Genomic DNA, 20,495 nt, shown 5'->3' with positions numbered 1-20,495 from the left:
TAAATAAAAACGCAATCACAAATCTCCGAGGTCAAGGCAACTTTATTCACATTTAGAAATAATAAAGGTGGATAATTTCATTTTAAATCTGCCAAATTAAATGGTAACAAAATCAATTAAAATGCAAAACAGCATCTGTGATATCAACAAAACATGGAAAAAAAAATTCAGCATCATGAGTAGGTAAACCCACACCATCAGAAATGCCATAAAATGTATCACCTGTAACAACTAAAATAATGTTTCTGTTAAGAGGGAAAAAAGAAAAGATGAAAAGTAATTTTCCAGTTTTTGTTCCAGAATGTTAAGCAGGAATGCATCCAACATGATTTCTAAGCAAAACGCAACAAAGAAAGTAATGAAATAAACATCTGTTGGTGCTAATCATTAGAGCTGAAGGCCCCACACCAAATGAGCGTCATTAAGAAGACACGCATAATTAGAGCGTAAAGAATATATTAAGCATGCTCAAGTTGACGCTAAATTACAAAGAAACAGCAAAACAAACTTTTCTGATAGTGTGAGGTTGATGACCTGAAATTAAAATGCTAAATATGTTCTTGTGCATAAAGTCTGATTATGATACATTCACATGATCAATACTTCCAAATAATATTAAAGCAAGCTTTTTAAAAGTGAACATTCAGATGCTTTGTGACAATATTTACATAACTGTCCTTCTCGACGAAGAAGAAGCTCATCTGTTAAAATAAAGATGAGACGCAGAATAAATAAATACATTTAAGAAATTGACACAGACACTTCATGTGGGACACTGGTGACGGAAAACAGCACAGGGACTTTAGAGCAGGTTGTGACGGTTTACAGTGCACTTCAGGAGAGTTTTAGAAGAAGCTGGTCTTGAGTTTAATGGTTGGAGCGGCTTGTACAGTGGGCTGAGCCTGTCTGGCTGCAGCTTTGGCCTTGCTGCTGGCCTGATTGGCTCGAATGGCTGATTCCAAACGCGTTTTAAGCTCAGGTGCTGCCCCAATTACTGTCTTGAAGGCAGCTGGATAGAGGGGGCCGATTCGCATTAAGTTCTGAAGGGCAAACTCATGCAGGCCTTTGGAGACTTGGGGAGCAGAGGAGATGGCGTTCTCATCCAGAAGATACGAGACAAGAGTTGGTACGAGAAGAGCCAGCAACTGCACCCCTATTGAACGCAGAAAAGAAACGAACAATATAAACAACAAATGATGGCAAACTCACACGACGGATAACTCTCTGGATGATCAGGTCACCTTGTTTCATTATTGCATGTGTATCAAGATTAAGCAAATCAACCGCATCACAACCAGAGAGGAGACGTAGAACATATAAAGAATATAACAAATACTCGAGGGGTTGACATAGAAATCATGAGTGTTGAGACTTATATATTTATGCTGCATAAAATGTATCCTCGACAAAGGAATCCAGACTTAATACAGTTAAAATGGAAATTATTCATAAACATTCTTAGAAAATAAGTTTGCGCATCCTGTTAAATATAGTGCAACGTTGTAATCAAAACAGGAATTGACAGGAAAACAGTGCAAGCTTTCTAAACTTAGCATTTAGTGCTTCAGTGCTCTGATCTTTGACGGCACACATCCAAAAGCACGGAGCTAAATACTTTAAGAGAGCTACTTTAACTCAGCTAAACACTTTAATGGAACAAATATGGGCCTTTAGTGGTCCATTAAGCAGAGACACGCTTACTATTCTGCTCTTCGCCCATGCTGACCAGATTCTCCAGGACCCTGATGCCCTCTTTCACAGCATGCAGCTCAGCAGCGGTCCCAGGCCGCATGCGCTCCACCGCCTTCAGCTTCTCCACCATGGGTGGAGCCAGAGCGTGGATATACGGAGTGGAGAGCGCACGGCTGGAGTGTTGAAACACTGACAGCAGCAGCTGGTAACACCGGGCCTGAAGCTGTGGAACAAGAACGAAATTGTAACTCAAGTGAGCTGTGCACACACACATACAGTAGCCCCATTCAACTTTTTTATTAGTAATTACACACCCTCTTATGACTGGATAGACTTTTCAAATGAGTGTTTGCTTCTGTCCCCCTTTTTCAAGACGGCTTTCAATCTGGCAAGTGATTCAATATTAGTGTGTTTTTTTAACCGCATGTCACAAATATGTGATGAGCTGGCGAATTCTATGTTATTGGACTGTCGCACTTTAGAGGTCATTTCTCTGCTTCCTGGTAGTTTTTAAAATTCCTAGCTACCATAATCAGTCAATTATTTATGGCCGTGAGAAACACCCACGTCAAACAGCAGTGAGATTGTTAAAGATTCTAGTTTTTATTTGTGTTGGTGTACTGAGGCCTCACCCCGGGGTCACTGGAGTTGAGGGCGTTTTGGAATCGCTCTATGCAGCCCTCCTGCAGCACCGTCACGCCGACAAGCTCGCCGCTGGCTGACAGCAGGAAGAGTGTGATCGCCGTCAACATACTGACTTCGTCCATGTCAGGCCTGGACTCATCTGAAGTGGACATAATAAATACTGTCACACGTTTTCTTTGCGTCTGTGCACCATAACCAGAGGTCAGAGTGCAATATCCGGGCATTCGTTGCTTACCTAGCAGAGAGTACTCGAGTACAGATGCAAGGCTGCTTCTCACAAGGCCAGTCCACTGCGTGTGCATGCTCTCCACCCGGGCCATGGGGGAGGTGATTATGGTCTTGATGCCCTGCAGGGCAGCCGATACAGGCACTGGTACAGAGCCGTCAGGAGTCTTTATTGCAGTTTCCCTCAGGACCCCGGTAATCAGAAAGAGCACCGTCGGAAGGATGGTCATGCTTCCTAAGAAGGCAAAAAAGAAACTGTAAGAAACGGGCAACAATGTGACGGGGGGGGAGTTTCATTAATACACACACCTGGACAAACGAGGCCAAGCAGGCTTTACAGTCCCAAATGTCATAAACATTCAAACCGAGTCTTATTACCAGTGTGTGGTGTGACTGTCAAGCTTTGCCTTTGTGTGTTTCCCCTTCATATTTTGCACCGGCTGTATGTGTGTTGCTGCAGTTTGCCTCGGGCCTCACCGGCGGGGGAGCAGAGCGAGGGCAGCTCTGCCAGGATGGAAACCGTGTTTGCCACCAGGCGCGCGCTTTCTTCGGGCAGCCGCTGAGGCCTCAGCGGCACGTGGCTGGGCGACTCCTTCACACGCGTGTTAAGCTGCGGTAAGTGACGGACCAGGATGAAGACGAGCAGCTCCATGGCGGCGAACACCAGAGACTTGCCGGGGACGAGCTCCCCTGTGTCTCCCCCTTCCCCGAAGGCGGCCTGAGAGTCTTTCTCCTCCTCTTCCTCTTTGCCTGAGGAAAATAAACAGTGACCTAATTTAATCAAAGTAAATTTTAAAAAAAATTACCTATGAATCTACATTTTTAATCAATACATTTAGCATCAACTGATGAAGCCATTTGGAAAGGAAAAGTCCATTTGATCTGATTCAAACTCTTTGAGAGTCATTTTAACAAACTTCGAAAAACAAAGTAAGAGCGTCGGTAGTGTTCCTGACCCTTGTTGGTCCTCTGTTGCTGCATATGGTCCTGTGCGGCTCTGATGGTTTCCTGTACCACAGCAGTGACCTGGAGCTGGACAGCAGGGGGATCCCGGGTCAGAAGCAGCCTGTGGAGCACGTTCAGGAGCTCCACTGCCAGCAGCTACAAAAAACAAAAAAACAAAAAACAAAACATCAATGACATTAAAACTGTGGCCTGTAAACACTGATAAGCATTAAACCACTGCAATCAAGCAATTGATATGCTTTACACATGTATTCTGGGTTCTCTCTAATGTATTCAAATAGGACGATTGACCACCACAAAATACATCATAACATTTGTTGTGAATACGTCACTTGAGAACAATGAGCAATAAAGAGCAATAAAAAAATGTGTTAAATGTTGTGACCCTGCAGCAATATTAACACTGTAGACAAGAGTAATTTTAAAGCAAACTTCATTTCCACACATTATTCCAGTGTAAATGTGTCTGTTTGTGAGATGAATAAAAGATTATGTTATCTTGACAAAGAAGTTTGAATTAAAAACTGAAGCAGAGACTGAATTCTGATCTTGTTTTGACACATAACCGAGCAGATAAAAGAATTGCATACTCATTACCTTCCAATGTATTGACATGTATTTATGTTACTTTTAAATAACCTACAACTAATACAGCACAATTATACTATGAACACATATCGGCATCAAAATGAATTAAAATAATTTACACACATTTCAAAGAATTTGAATATAATTTCTAAAAAGTCAAGCAAATGTCCGATATGTAAGGAAGTGAAAATGTGCATTCAAGACATTAAATATAATTCAATGTAAAATCAAATGTCTAATGTTATCATTATCATTGAAGAAGAATTAAAGAAACATATAATATTACAATATCTCACATCAACTTTGCATAAATCGCCATCTACAGAGTGGAAACCTCATAAATATCTGGGTCGGGTTCAGTTTACGATCTCAACAAAATAACTTGACATGACAGTTTTCCAGAAGACATTCACTTCCTCCAACGATCTTGACTCCCTTGTGAATAGTGTCAGAATGCTGCATCAATGCAGATTTAATGACTGGAGCTTTGATCGGAAAGATTTTAGTGCATCGAATGCTTCAGTCTGCTGCTAGACGTCCTGTACCTGCATCACGTTACACCTCTCCACGCTGCCAAAACTAATCAGAACTGCTAATATTGGGTTTGACTGGCCGGGCCAACTGTCATGACCTGAAGAGAATCTCTGGGATATTGTCCAAAGGAAATAGGAGACTCCACACTTTATAACAGACACAAGCGAAAGGCTGCCGTCAAAGCAACCAGGGTGTTTGTAACACCTCGACAGCTCCACAGACTGATCGCCTTCATGTCGCGGCACATCGTTAGTGTGATTTATATTGCAAAAAAACTCCCCAATAAAACAAGCATCGGATACATTAATGAACAAACCTTTCATATTTTTGTCTCATTTTCAACTTCTCTTGTTGAAGATTGACGTATGAACGTTTAAAAAAATCTAATACATCCCCGTATTTCACAACTAAAACAAAAAAAAAGCTTGAAATATATCAGTTTATGCGAGTTAAATGTAAACTATGTGTTTCTCAAAATTATATAACAAGAAGTTATTACTTTTGCATGATAATCCAATTGTTTGCTCCTATACATAAAATGTGACGAGAAAAAAAACTAAGATACATTTTGTCTGATATCTTTCACAATATTTCTCTTGTATAATACGTGTCCTCTGTTCTTACCTGGTCTTCTGCAATGTGGGTCTTGGCACAGGGGGATTCGAGCAAGGTGTACAGGGCCTGCAGGCAGGACATCACATGTTCAATGGGCTCCTCGGGTCGGGGGAAGCAGAGAAACTCTATGCTGACACCTGAGAGACAAAACACAAAAATGCACTTAGAGTACGTTCATCCACCTTAAAAAAAAAGAAATCCACTCCGTCTCAAATGGCAGATGTGACGTGACGTTAAAAGGGTAAACAAGTAGATATTTTTGTATATTCTTTTTTTTTATTTTTTTTTATAGTCAAGCTTCTGTGTACTGGCAAAAACACACATAACATACATTAAATGCTTCCAACAGTGGTGAGGGTGTTTCTTTACCTAACATTAGATGCATCCGGTCTTTGACAGACTCCTCAAAGGTCTTTGTTGTGGATGAGCCTCCCTGGGGGAGGATGGCGGCCTTGGAGAGAGCCGGCGTGATGTGCTCTCGCTCTTCACCTGCTCCAAACCCAGTGCTGTTCAGCCACAAGGCCACTGCATGCAGGACAGGGGCCCAGGAGCCGCGGTAATGAAGCCTCGCTGTGTCTATAGTCTCTGGGGTGTAAAACGCTCCACCTAAAAAGAAAAACAAATTCACATCGGGGGAACATTTATTGGAATTTATCACAATCTGAAAAGGACATATATATATATAGACAGCATATATAGTGGTCCGTGATTTCCTCGCAGACCATAAGCTGTGTCATACCATCAGCTGGGAGCTGACTGGAGAACTCAGCCGGTAGAGTGAGGAGAGCGTAGTCTCGCAGCATGGCCAGCCACAGGCGGCTCAGCGAGGGCAGCTCCGGTTGCACCAAAGTGATGAGGCTGTCGGGCGGAAGGACGTCCGCGTTGAGCTCTTCCTCGTCCTCGTCCTCGTCTACATTTCTGACTGGTTTGGCGGGCTTGGATTCGGCCTCTTTTTTGATTTTCATCGCCACCACGTACACCTGAGGACGACAGTTGGGATCGGTTGTATCCTCGTGGGTTGTCCACTGGATAAGACGCTACTTGGTCGGACTCCATTCTAACCTCTGCCCAGGCTTTCAGCACAGCCAGTTTCTCCATTGTGGTGGCACTCTCACTGTAGAGCTGGCTGGACGAACCCTTCCCAGCCTGCACCTTATCCAGCGATGACACGAGGAGATTATGGACTCGTCGCAGGTCATTGAGGTCACTGACTACGCCACTGCCGATCCACGTACTGCACACCTGTGGAAACATTTAACAACCAGTGTTGGACAACAAAGCAAACAGAGGCTTACGAGCCACTCCGTTAGAGGAGGTGGGGAAGCCAAAGATCCATGTTAAAAAAGAGTAGCATGTTAGAGCTACTCACATTTATACGATTGCGTCTCTTCAGAGAACTGCTAACAAGAGTGTCGGACAGTCGAGAACAGAAGCCTCTAAAAGTTTTACAATGCAAATGTGTGGAGCAGGTGAGCATAGCATAGCATAGCTCCTACAATGTTCACTTACACAAGCTACATTTTAAATATCTTGTAATTATCATACAGAAAACCCTTTTTATGAAATGACTATCTGTGTTTTCAAAAAAGGATTTCTTTCAGAAATGGGACAATAAAACAATTTTCCCTCTCCCACACTCTTTGTTAGTCTAATAAATCAAAGAACGTCAAACCAAATCAAAGGAACTGCTTGGATCTAAGGGGAATATGACGATCATTGCAAAGTAATCTGTATGAACAAAAAAAAGCAACAACAAAAACAGAGCTGGCTGCTGTAATGCTATGAACATTGCAGCGTTGCTTAGGTACACACCTCAAACAGGAATGCACAGCACAAACGATAACAGACCCCGCCCATTCACTGTGTCTTACCTGGCATGCTTTGGCTGTTATGTCAGATGGTGTATCAGGCGAAAACGCAGGTCTGAGTGCGGCTCCAACCTAAACGTACACGGGTTCCGTGAGTTTTTACTCGACTTCATATGATTCCAATCACCATTCATTTCTAACTCTTGCAATAACTCACATTGGCCTGGTATTGTTCCAGAATAACGTGCCCTGGAAACTCTGGCTCGGGTACAGATGCAAACTTTTTAATGATGTCCTCTAGGGCCTGCAGGCCAGCCATCCTCAGCTGGTTACTGTGATCTGTGGCTGCCATGAACGCCATGCGGATGAGGTCAGATAAATGGAGCACCAACAGATCGCCTGCATGGACAAAAACGATGAACAAAGACTGAGTAAGGAGGTAAAACCTATATCAAAACACTACGGATAGCAATAATAAATCAAATAATACAATCCAATACATGTGGCACATTTTGTAGTAATTTAATCAGTCAGATAATAGTAAATTGTATTAGAGAACTGCCTCATGAAAGTGGGTTTTTTTTGTTTGTTTTTTATACCTTCAATGGTTAAATCAGGCATACCAATTTCTATCATATTGCAGAGCATTAAAAACACCCACATCAACTCTGTGGCTTAGAAGTACTTGAGTTTGAGCCGAAGTGTACCTTCCAAGAGATTAGTTGAAAAGCTGAAAAGACCGTCACATAGACAAACCATCCACAATTTAGCCTTGCAGATTTAGGAGCTGCCAACTACGCTCTTTCTCGTTCCACATTTAAGAGAATCATGTCAGAATACTGCCTCTTTGATTTACAAAAGAACATCCTTGCTCTTCGATGACTCATATGCAGCGTTCTTCCATCTTACAATACAAATTACATTTCTATGTGCGAGTATATCTCACTTTTTCCCCAAGAACTGATACTAGTTCAGCAAGAAAAGGAGACGATGTATAAAAGGGTCACATAAATCAATCCGTTTTTTTTAAGTGAGCTTTGAGCTAGTCTCCGGTAGACTCTCAGCATGATAAATTGTACCTTTGGGGTTCTTGGCCTGCGCAGAGCGGGCAGACGCCAAGTCAAAGTGTGCTTTATCTGCATTCTCACACAGCAGGATAATACGGCACAAGCAGTCTGCGGCAAACACCCGCGTCACCCAGCGTGGAGCCACAGAGGGTTTAGACTTGTCATCATCACCCAGGCCAGTAAACATGGTGTCATCGTCCATCTCGTCCTTTTTCTCAGAGTCCTCCTCATCTTTTTCCACCTCAAATGTAACGGCTGCTCCGACATCTGAAAGAGGAGAAAGACACATTTTGGGATAAGCAAATCTCAAACAAGAGGATTCAGGTTGTTGTTGTTGTTGTTGTTTTTATTCACCTGTAGTAGCTGCAAGGACATCTTTGCAGAGTTTCAGCCAGTGAGACAGTTTCTCGACAGCGAGAGAGGACAGCATGTGGCCAAGTGTGTCATGTATGTCAGAACAAAGCTTCCTGTCCGTCTCTCGATCCAGCATGCCAAACAGAACACCCTCCAGGCCCGTTTCCGTGATGTTCAAATCTAAACCGAGAGCACAGTCAACAACGTGGGGCCACAGGAGCTCAAGAGAATTCTCCGGGTTACGCCTGAAATTTGTTCTCACGGATTGTGGCGTTGTCCTTGCCGTCTCCTGCTCTCTTCGCCAGGCTCATGGCATATTCACAGACCTCGGCAGCTTCTCTCTGGGCAAGCTGTCTCAGACAGGCCACTGCAGCACGGCGCAGCAACAGGTGGGAGCTGCATAGGTGCACCTGTGGGAGACACGGCATACCGGGGGAAATCATGGCTGCGATCGTAACAACTATCAACATCCCTACATGCGGTGTGTCAGAGCTGTGGCTTACACAGAGGCAGGGCACCAGGCTGGACAGGTTGACGTGGCGTGGAGCGAACATGTGGAGTTGCTGCAAACATGAGATGGCAGCTGCCTGCACGAGGGAATCAGAATGGTCCTGCATTATGGCGCAGCCGACCAGGCAGGATGAGCGGATGGTGGAAATTGTGGCTCCGTTGCCTTAAAAGAAGGAAAAGGTCATACAAATTAAAATTACACACCCAGAAAAACAACATATTGAGCCTGGAGAGGTGGCACTGCAGGTTTCCCCAAAGTGCATCCATAGCGTGCAAGGAAATATAACTGATTACACTGCCACCTGCTGGCTAAGAAATAGTACATCGTGTGGTGCAATATGACCTATATTTGTTGTTGATCTGAAACAATATAACCACATGCAAATGACACAACATCGCAAAAACATTTTTGTACTGTGCTCTTGGTCAAACTACTAAAATCTGCATGTTTTATAACGCGCCCCTGCTTCCACTTCGTGCTGCAGTACAACACTGTGCTACAAGACGGTGTATTGATCCGCTCAAAGACGCAGCAAGAGGAATACATAACAAAACATAAACTGAAGCTCTTGGTTCAACATGAGCACATGGAAACATCCTAAACACAGAAAATGTTGCAGTTTTCATGTCACGCCACTCATGAGTGGGTTAATTGTTATAACACAATCATCCAAGCATGCACACAGAGAACAAAACACTGTAAAGAATGAAGTGCATTTAAACGAGCCTATGCCTTTCTGACCTACTCATACAATCTGCCGTACGTCTGGAATGTGCCTCCAGATGGTGTAGTAAATGTACATTACTCTATTGGAGAACTGCTGTTGAATTCAAAAGAGTGAGCAGCACAAACAGCACACTGTATTCCTCTGTTATTGCCATTTTAATATCGTGTGTACTATATAATGCACATGCGTTTTCTATGTTTACACAAAGACAACGACTGGAGTTTTCCCCCCCAAAACGTTGCTCTCTGTAACCTGTTCTCAAAAAAGCTTGATTTTCAGTGACTCCGTTGTATCAACGAAAACCCAAAATCCAACAAAAGTTTGCCGTTTTCACCAGAAAACATTGTGTGAAAAAAAAGACTTAATCTGGAGCACTGAAACTATAAACCAAGGAGAGCCGAACCTGTAAAAGCCAGGTAAAGAGAATACTGCCACAAAGGTGCCTCAACCTGCCAGCGAATGCGCAACATAGACACGACTCAGATCTTACACAACGCTCCTTTAAAGACGGTGTCACATTTTCATACGTAGGTTTGTAATTTAGCTTCAGCTCCTGTTACCTTGCAACTCTGGTCCCACAGTGGTGATGAGAGCCCCGAGGCAGCGGCCCAAACACTGGTGCACTTCAGTGTGAGATGGGGGAACCGTGAGGAGCAGGGTCAGTACCAAGGACAATGTTGGCTCCACATAGCCTCTGTACATGGGACCACTCGAATCCACAATCAGAGCGAGGGAGTGTAGAGCCCAGGTCTGGTTAAAGGGGGGAAGAAAAAAAAAAAAAAAAGAGAGAGATTTCATAATCAAAACAACAAATCTCAAGTGAGTACATTTTGTCAACCCCTTTCCTCCTGAGTAATTTACTGTACCTGGACCTCATGAGAAGAGCCATCCTGGGCGAGAGCCAACAGGATGCTGACACTAGTCTTTAAGTGCTGACCAGAGCCAATTCCTCCAACATATCGATGCAGACAGCCAAGAGCCAGTGAGTGGCCCGTCCTTGAAACTACATCACGAGCAGACTTCAGTCTGTAAAAGCAAATATGAACCACGTGATCCAATTTGAACAGAATCATCTCAGGACAAATGGAAGAAAAAAAAACATTAAGCTCTCGCCTAAAAATGATTGATTCTTTCAGTAAAATGTTGATTCAGCTTTATTCTACGACTCATTTTTTTTTGCCATTGTTGGCAGGACAAATAAACACAGAAAACAAGAAAGAAAAGTGCGCAGATCACGTAAACATGACAAAATTACTTGTCAAAGCTGGTCTGTGCCATCCTGGCGATGAACGTCGCCTCTCCTACCACCTGTGCCATCCTGCCCAAAGCCTCACCAGCGGCACAGCGCAGGATTGGATTAGGATTGTCCAAAGCCCCCATCACCAAAGCCAGAGCGGACTTACGCACCTCCTCAGGGCCCAGGGTGCTCTTGTTCTCAGCCAAACCCTTCAGTTAAGAAAAGGCGCGTCGTTTCTCGTGGTTATGAATAATCCAAACAATTAAATATGACACTGCCTTCAGGGGGATATCCTGCACATCCTATTACCTTGAGGGCGCTAAGAACTGCAGTGAAGATGTTCAGCTGTACTGCCTGTTGTCGAACTCCTTTCGCCTGCTTTATGCACTCTGCAAAGTGGTCAAGCATCTGCAGCCTGAAACGCGCACACACAAAGGGAGTCAAATAAACACATCAAAAAGAATACTGAAACAATGCAATGCTTGATACATTTTTTTTTTAATCGAACCTTTATTTTAAACTAAAAAAAAAAAGAATATTTCTTTAATGATAATTTTTTTGAACGAAAACCAAGACAGCTTGCCTGTGTTTGAAGGACACATGAGGGAAAACGACACCGAACAGAGCCACTGAAGCGTCGATAACAGACACACCCAGAGGAAGAGGCCCGGGAATGGCCTCCCCAACAGGGACACGCAGGTAGATTGAGGAGGGATCGTGTTCCAGAGCGCCACTGCCCGATGCACTGTTGGGCTGCAGCTGTTCAGCAAAAGTGATTCAGTAAGACAGACGACTACATTAACAACATCGGCACAAGATTCTTATTTCCATCCAAATATCTTTTGCAGAAAGTCAAATGTGAAACATTTAAATTCAACTGATCTTTTCCTGAGATTATTCACTATTATTTTGATATTGTTCACATTGTCGATATTGACCAACCTGATCCTCTATGGACTTGTGGTCAGTCTCTTGTAGCCAGGAGCCCATGAGCACGCTGTCGTCGTAGTGACACAGAGATCGCAGCAGTGAGGTGGTGGTGTTGGCAGAGTTGTCGGTCAAAGTAAACTCTGCCACCAGCTCCCTCAGAAGAGCATTGAAGCTGCCTGTGCATGACAATTACAAAAGGTTTAAGCGTATTTAGTATATAACCAAACACCTGTGAATCACAATGTGGAAGTGACGTTTACCTTCGTAAGTCTTGGGAGGCAAAAGGGCCAAAATGTCATACAGCCTCAGCCTCACCATGGCGGCACTGGCTTTCAGATGGGCGCCGTGCACCTTAATGATTGCGGGAACACTAAAGAGATATTTGAAGTGCTTTAATAGCTCTTCAAAACGAAAATGGGGGAAACACTGGACAAGCGACAGTTTATTCAAGCGTCACACTCACTGCGACATCATGGTCATTGCACACTCGATAGGCGTCATCAGTCTGCGGATTACATCTTCGGTGAGAAGCTCGGGACAGTGTGCCACAAAACTACGCATGGCTGAAGAAGAAAGGAGCATGAAAAGAACAGCGCCGGTCAGATCTGTGACACTGGAGAACATCTGCCGAAACAAGTGTCGGCTGCGTGTGTTTACCACAGAGCGCTCCCGCTCGGCCCTCCAGGGTGACCTGCCAGGTGAAGGCGTCTCCTCTGGCCTTCTCTGCCTCCAGCTCCTTTTGGGAGCGAGGAAACACGTTCCTCCACAGCAGCAGCATTTTGGGGAGATGATAACGCACGAGCGAGGGGCCTGCGGCACACAGGACGACGCAGCGAGGTGAAGACTGAGAGCGGGGTTTTTTTTTTTTTTTTTAAACGAGAAACACACAACGTCTGGAACATTTACCCAAAGTCATGAGGGCTCCCAGCAGCAGCCATCCAGCCTGTGTCCGCTGGAGGGAGAGACGACTGTTCTGAGCCGCCGTCCGCAGGAGATCTTCAGCTATACTCACCACCAACTATATGGAGGAAACGGACGATTCAGTCTTTAGAGCGGGAAGCCGTTGCTTCAACAACAACAGCAACAAAACAAAAAAAAAAATGGTTATGGTGAGAAGCTACACACCTTGCCCTTGGAGTGAGGGATGCCGAGGGGGCACTGGTGTACGCCTCCCAGCAGGGCAGCCATTGCGAAGCTGTAGCCGCTCACGGCCTCGGGTGAACTCTTCAGATTGTTGATTCTCTCGGCGCAGCGGTCCAGCAACGGGGTCAACTGATAGGGCAGCGCCACGGCGACGCAGCGCAGGCACCATGCTGCCGCCAAGCGTGCCGCCATGCTCGGGTGCAGCAGCACCGAGGTCACGGTGTCGAGAAGGCCTGGAGAGGAGGATGTGGAATACACTTTAGGTACAGCAAAATCTAGACTTTAGTGTAAAGTATATGCTGAAAGTTAACTTCTACTTTTGAATTGTGTGCATCTCACCGATAGATGGTTCCTGGATGAGTGGCGAAGCTGTGGCACTCAAACTCTGGACTAAACTGCCCAACTCTTTTAGAGCACACACCATAACGTGCTGGCTGGCGGAGACATCAGCTGCCCCAACCTTGTTTTCCCCACTGATGTCATTCACTACAGCCTCTGGGGGGGAAACAAAAAAAAGCAAAATAGGAGAGAAAACAAAATGACTAAGGATTTGTTTGTAGAAATGTTTAAGACAGTAAACAATTTCTGGCCGATTACTAAATTTCAAGACGTTTAAAATCCGGCAGTATTTAAATAGTTGCTACTTCAGAATGTGTGCAGCACTGATGGATAAAGTGGCCTGAATTCAATGGTCATTTAGAGTGATTTCTTTCTCACTACTGGTCAAATGATAGAATATTCAGGTTTCGGGGTTCAGGGAGCCTTTCTTTGTGTAATTTCATGCTCCCCTACAGTCCAAAAGAGATTTCTATTTGTTGAATTGGACTGTGTAAACAAGTAAAAGAGTGTGTGGTTGTCTATTGGTAGTTGCCATGTGTATGACCTGAGAGTCAATGCAGGGTGGACCCTACATTTCACCCTCATAAAGCTGGGGTCGGTTCCCCTCCCAGCAACATTCAATATCGAAGTGGATGAACGTTAACGTTGAAACAATCTGGTCCTGAAATATGAATTCTACAATGCCACATTAGGCCACACAATGCTGCCACGAATCTGTCTTTTACAAACGTTGTGACTACTGGATAACTACTTCAAAATATTAAAGATCACAGTTACGTTGCCAAACTTTAGAGCTCTGAGGATTTTTCTTTTTTCAATAAAGTAAAGTTCTAAAACACAACAGTGGCCACAGATGGGATAAAAGAATAAAAGTGACAAATATAAACAATAATATTTCTGATGCGTCGCCATCCTCTGAGCTCTAAATCGGCAGCAGTGAAAGCTGATTGAATGAAAGGAAAAAGTCGAATCATGTGACTTAAGGAAAAGTAGAGCTGCTTCTTGAACTGTGCTTCCAATTTGATCTTCACACAGGGATTCGACTGAAGAGAAGAGAAAACGATTAAAAAAAAAAACTAGGAGGTCCCACTTCCTCCGTGGCTCCAGGTGACATTTCATCCCGAGGAACATTAAAGCAGTGACATTTATCAAAGTCTCATTTCAAGAAGTCTCACAGATCCAGCTGTTTGGAAAAGCTACACAAAAAGCACAGAGTGAACGCTAAAGAGCCCCGGGATCACGTTGTGAGGGACGACATCTTTAACATCTTTTCAAAATTGGCTTGAGGAAGACCAGGGGGAAAAAAAAAATAGAGATTGCCATATAGATGTGCTTTATATCTGTAGGTTGCAAAGCAAATCAGAGTAAGGATCATCCTTTTTTCAGTGAGAAATGATTTTAAAAATAATAGATGTGATGGTGTAATGCAAAGGAAATAAAAGAAAAGGAAATTTGGAGCACACGTGCAAATATTATGTCCCGTTTATATCGGGGTGAAAATTACTTCTCTGTATGATGCATCCGAGAATTTATTAGAACATGCAGCTTTTCTGCCGGTGTAAGCCAGATGCAAGGAGTCAGAAGAGTTGTGTTATCTTCTCTTTCGGGATGATGAGGCAATAACAGAACGTCAATCAAAGTCAAAACATCATGAAGCCCGTGCGATAGTGCAAGCATGAGTAATTCACATGCTGATCTCACAATGGGTAACGTTACCGACATTACCATGATAGTGCTCGGGGGGGGGGGTTAAAAGGTGTCAATAAAAAGGGGAGTGATCCAGGAGGCAGAAAGCAAGAAGGAAAGCAAAGAAAAAAAAAAAAAAACCTAGGGAAGCCATCGCTGCATGCAACTTAGATAAAAGAGAAGCCAACTCTCTACACAAGTCAAGCGCAAGCAAGAATATTAGCAGCGACATGGAGGGTGAAATAAAGGTGATAATAATGGATGAGTACTTACTCTGTAGTGCTCTGAACCGTGATATTTCCCCCCCATCCTCCTTACCCACAGCCCTCATTTGCTTGCTGATGGCTTGGCAGATTTCTTTGCCGGCGGCAATTTGCGCTTTCTCCCCGAGCAGGCCGCCGAGAGTGGCGCGCAGCATGAAAGACACGCAGCGGCGCGAGTACACGGCCTCCACGTGCGTCTGTGTGGCCCGTGGGTGAGACACCAGGTCCAAGACGTGGGAGAGGAACGTGGCGAAGTTGCGCTCCAGCCACTGGCCGCCAAGCGTTGTGACGAACACGACGTACGCCTGAAGAGGACAAAAGGGTTTACGCACGGATCGGAGCGATGGGAGGAATGAAAACCGAACCTGGGTGTTCCGACGAGAAAACGCCTCACCTGCGTGACGCCCACTCGCACCTCCCTGCTGACGGAGCCTCCCCCCTTCAACATCTCCCCGCCGCTTTTCAGGAACCCAGAGCCGCCTCGTAGGAAGCCCGTGGCCATGAGCTCCAGCACCTCCTCCAGAGTCGCTCGTTTTATATTCTGACGCATCACTGTCGAGAAACAAGAGGAAAGTGAGACTACGAGGGGGACAAAGAAATTCACTTTGAAGGGAAACGGAGCGTCGTCGCTTTCACCTACCGGCTGCTTGTTTGGGCATCAGGGCCGTGGCCATGACCGTCCCCAGCAGTTTGGCCACTGCCACGCGCACACCGTAGTTCGACCCTTCTAATGCTTTGAAACACAGAGTGGCCAAGTTTTCCAGTTCGGTGGTCCACATGAAAACTGCTTCATTCTGCAGCTCCAACAGACACTGGGGGGGGAGAAGACCGACAGAGCGCTCGCCCTCAGTACGCACAGGAAGCATGTAAATAATTTCACATTTACCACAGGCATACAGATGCGTCTTCTCTTGTAATGCTCAGTTTTTACGTATCGATCGGATAATCAGGTCGGTGCAGTCAACTTACATGCAGTAAACATGAAGATATTCACTTTTACAAGCAATAAAGGCAAGGGATTTAATGACAAACCAGGCAAATTGTAATCTTTTACCTCGCCTATAAGACATTAAAATGCAAAGATTTAACAAATAATTGACAGAAATTAAAAGACAGAATAACTGCAAACATTTCAAATAAATGACATTAAGCATTGAACACACACCTAAAATAGGTTGATAAAATAAACCAAGAAGCAGGTGGTGAAATGGCAAATGATAAGTAAACAACAATTCCAAGATATAAAAAAGGGATTATAAAATATCAGCATGTCCTAAGCTATGCGGGAATATGGTATTTATAAACCATTGTGAAAGAGTAAAACCCTAAAAAATTTAAACAAAACACTGAAATATGAAAATGAAATTATAAGGTGATGAAATTAAATAGAAAATACATGAAATGGAGGTAAAACACAGAGAGGAGGATTAGTCATTAGAACTTTTAAACTTAGAATTATGAATTATAAATTGCTTCATGAAAAAAAGAATGAAGATGTGGGTTTTAAGTGTACAAGTGAAAACATGATCAGAATGATGTCAAGCAGAATCACAGAACGACACTTGTCTTTAAATTAATTGAAATATACACGTTAAATAATCACATCACTCAAATATCTTCAGACTGACATCAACAAAGTAAAAGATTAAAGCTGCTGAATTGTCATGCAGTGGTTGTGTGTTAACTTCACCCTGCAGTGCTCGTTCTTAACTTAAACCAGACCGGGCCCCCACCGGGCGGGTTTCTGACACCAACCTTTGCGACGGCACAGCGTACGGCCATCGAGCGGTCCGTCAGCAGGGAGCGGGCGTTCTTGTAGATATCTCTGTGACATGATGCTGCAGCTCCTCCCAGTCCGCTCAGCACCTTCTGCAGGCTGAGCAGAATCTCTCCTCTGCCTTGAGACTTCATTGATTAAAAGCAAAAGGGGGAAAAAAAAGAAAGAAAGAAAAAAAAAACCAAAACAATTTCAAAACAACTTCTGTACATTAAACATCTCATTCAAGAATATACCATTTGAGCTCGTGATGATTATTGTGTGAATTGAAAGCCAGATTTTTGTTCAGCATGTTTCGTTAACTTGATCATTGTTCTGTTACTCTGTACTCAAACCACTAACAGAATATTCATTTTTTTAAAATACAAATCTAAATTACAGTACATCAACTGTGGAGTTATTCATTAGGAAATTGATCCAGTGAATAACCATATTAAACAACTTCAGCTTAATCAGTGGTTTGATTTATATGAAAAAAAGATTCAACAGTTTCCCAAACTCCACCATTCTGTACAAGGTAAGATTGTGCAGCGGTGGCCATCTTTGTTTAACTGTCATACCTCTGCGCTCTTTAATGCCTTCAGAAGATTGTTGATAGTGTCTGGAAAGGAGCTTCCCAGCATCCGGCCCATCCTCTCATAAAACGCTCCAACGCAGGCCACGGCAGCGCTGCAAGAGGAATAACTTTATATGTACCGCATAGGGAGCATAACTATCATCAAGAGTACCATTAAATAATTGTTACAGCATTCACTAGTCTCCACTAAATCACTTAGGTTAGTGTACAACAATATGTATTGAAAATAGTGCAATCTCTCATGGCATTTTACAGTTTGTGATACTTTTTTGGATTGTGATTTGACAATAAACCATTTATGAAGCGTAACAATTTTCAACATCTAAAATGTTGTTTTGTTTTCAAACATTTCAAACAAACTAAACAGTAGTTGTTTGGTGTCAAAACTAAAAAAATAGACACTTTCAGATATAGAAAATGTCTATTTTTTCTACATCTCATATATATATGAGACACAGATATTAAAATGCAAAACATTGCCATGAATTCAATTTCACTTTCGAAAAACATACCAACATCTTTACAAATGTGCATTTAAGACCCTTGTTTGAAATAAATGAATCTGTGTTTTATAGAAACAATTCTAAAAGGACTGCAGCAATACTATAGCAGGCTTGTCGGTCTCAAATCCCAGAATGTCCATCAATGCCCAGAAGAAATATAGCATTATAGCTGCTCGTGTATTCTTAATCCCACCCATTTAAACATGAAATGTCAATCTGCAGATTAACGCTTGGCTTAACCACTAATACCCATCAAGATGGACCGACGACGTATGAGCACTACTCTAAAAGCACTGCTGAAGAGCTTTTATTTTCACTCAAATACTCTATAGTCCAACGAAAACACTTCTTGCAATTGAATCCGGACTCACAGTTTCGTTGGCAGGTAAGCAGGTGTGTCATCTTTGCTTTTGATGATTTCATTGCACTTATCCAGAGTCTGAAACACAGTGAAAGTGTCTCCTATGCTGTAGAGGGTTGCAAGGTTTTTGGCCAGAAGTTTTCTTGTTGGCGGTCCGGGGGCACTGCTGATGAGTCCTGTGAGCTGCTCAACCAGCTTCTTCTGTTTCTCCTTCACATCCACCTGCAATTAAACGACAAGTCTGAGTTTCCACATTCTTAAATGAAGCCGTGACCAATCCAAGAGGACACCGTCTCTCGCTCAGCGTCACCTTGGATAGGCACAAGTGACTTTCTATTCAACTGAGGATAATCGAAGTACAGAAAATGGATGTAAAGATCTACTGAAAGTATTCACTCTATAGTCACCTTGTTTGCAGCCACAAGCACTTTGTCCAAAAAACGCAGCCACTCGAAGATGAAGACAGGCCTTTTTGCTTCAGTGATCTGGGCCAAAGCATCTTCATTGAGCAGCAAACTATGAGCCAGCTCCATGGCGACGGCCTTCAAACACACTGCTGTACACCCGTGGTCCTGTAATGTGATATTAAACATTGCAAATTTATGTTCAGCCGTCATCATCATCATTATTATTATGGGTGCTGAGGATTGATTTAGCAGTTAAAAGATTATTGATGATAGAAAGAACATTCAACCCGAACGATAGATTAATTGGACAAATTTACAAATTAAACATGTAGTTTGGATGCTGATATAAACTCATTTGTTTAGGAATGTGGCAAGTAAATATTTGTAAAAAAAAAAAAAGGGGGGGGGGTTTATTATCAAACGGAATAACATCAAGATCATATCACAAGTCTTAAACCTGGCTAACAACACACACAAATATATATGATCTGTAAAAACTTAAATTTATTAATAACATGAAAATGTATAAAAGCAACATGAGGATGTTTTTTAATGTTAAAGATAATTAGTGACTTTGATGAAGTGTGGAGGACTGGTTTCCACCAATGAAGAAATATATTTTAATTAAACTTCGGGCTCGCGGAGATGATCCAGATCAACAGATTTCGGATTTGGGTTCAGTTTAATAAGAAAATCCGAAATTAACAAGCATATATTAACATGGCTTCGGAAAGGATGAAGCATTCGTCGAAAAATGCCTTAACTCATCTGGTCAACTTTGCAAAAAAAAAAGAAAAAAAGACAAGAAACGAAAACAGAACAGAACAAGAGAAAGCACAATGCTGTAGATTAACAGTTCATTGATGTTTTATTGGTTTTATTTCTCTCAGTCGTTAGTTCATTCAACGTTGCCCTGCTACTGGAGGCTACATCACAGACGCAGGTTCAGTAATATAAGTCCCCCGTTTTGTTGTTTTTTTTATGATACGACTTGTCCAGTCACACAAACTGTGTGGTATGGATGGCCCTGACAGTGCGGAGGTCCTGAGCTGACAGCTGGAAACCTCCAGCTGTTGTCTTGCGAGCAGGTTAGCAACCAGCCACAAGCTAGCTACTTCCTCACAAGAACAGGTTCAACTCTGGGGAGACGGCCCCCTAAAACGAGCCTCGGCAACCTGTACTTATATCTAACAATATTTACCGATTTCAAAAACACCACGGTGTAATTTCAGTCTTGAAAAAAAAATTGCTTTTCATTCTAAATTGTTAATCTTACCCGTGTTTCGATGACCCGGGATGAATGACGACGAGTGGCGACGGTGTCCCCTTTAATGTTTTCCGACTTGAAACTGAAGCGATATTATAACTTTGACAATGCGATGGATTTAATAAAACATAAAACAATTTTAAAAAATGGCTGAATACTATTTATTAATTTTAAATGCGCCACTCTGTTTGGAGGAAATGGTTTCCTCTTAAACGCAGAGGAACCGTTGACAAATTGTCTTTGTAGCTCGCCGGAATGTTTCTGCGTAAGAGC

At 43.1% G+C, this 20,495-nt stretch overlaps 1 protein-coding gene across 1 annotated transcript; it reads right to left on the bottom strand.

Moving 5' to 3' along the window:
* Nucleotides 1-24: 24 nt before the first annotated feature.
* On the bottom strand, nt 25-20,258 carry LOC308138055 (HEAT repeat-containing protein 5B-like). Its single transcript, XM_080506994.1, is given in 36 exon segments — nt 25-1,153; nt 1,702-1,915; nt 2,325-2,476; nt 2,573-2,797; nt 3,040-3,312; nt 3,519-3,663; nt 5,275-5,402; nt 5,635-5,871; nt 6,005-6,245; nt 6,328-6,507; nt 7,137-7,205; nt 7,291-7,472; nt 8,153-8,407; nt 8,495-8,735; nt 8,737-8,904; nt 8,998-9,167; nt 10,293-10,482; nt 10,599-10,758; nt 10,988-11,178; nt 11,279-11,384; nt 11,553-11,728; nt 11,912-12,075; nt 12,160-12,269; nt 12,363-12,462; nt 12,557-12,709; nt 12,806-12,917; nt 13,025-13,275; nt 13,382-13,537; nt 15,386-15,635; nt 15,725-15,882; nt 15,971-16,142; nt 17,086-17,235; nt 17,668-17,776; nt 18,559-18,770; nt 18,956-19,120; nt 20,232-20,258. Coding segments are annotated over 35 exon segments (6,234 nt in total). The 5' UTR covers nt 19,082-19,120; nt 20,232-20,258; the 3' UTR covers nt 25-845.
* Nucleotides 20,259-20,495: the final 237 nt, after the last annotated feature.

The sequence above is a fragment of the Blennius ocellaris genome (genome assembly GCF_963422515.1).
Source record: "Blennius ocellaris genome assembly, chromosome: 13".
NCBI classification, from domain to species: Eukaryota; Metazoa; Chordata; class Actinopteri; order Blenniiformes; family Blenniidae; genus Blennius; species Blennius ocellaris.
Note: the sequence above shows the minus strand (reverse complement) of the source record. Positions and strands in the feature narration are given on the sequence as shown.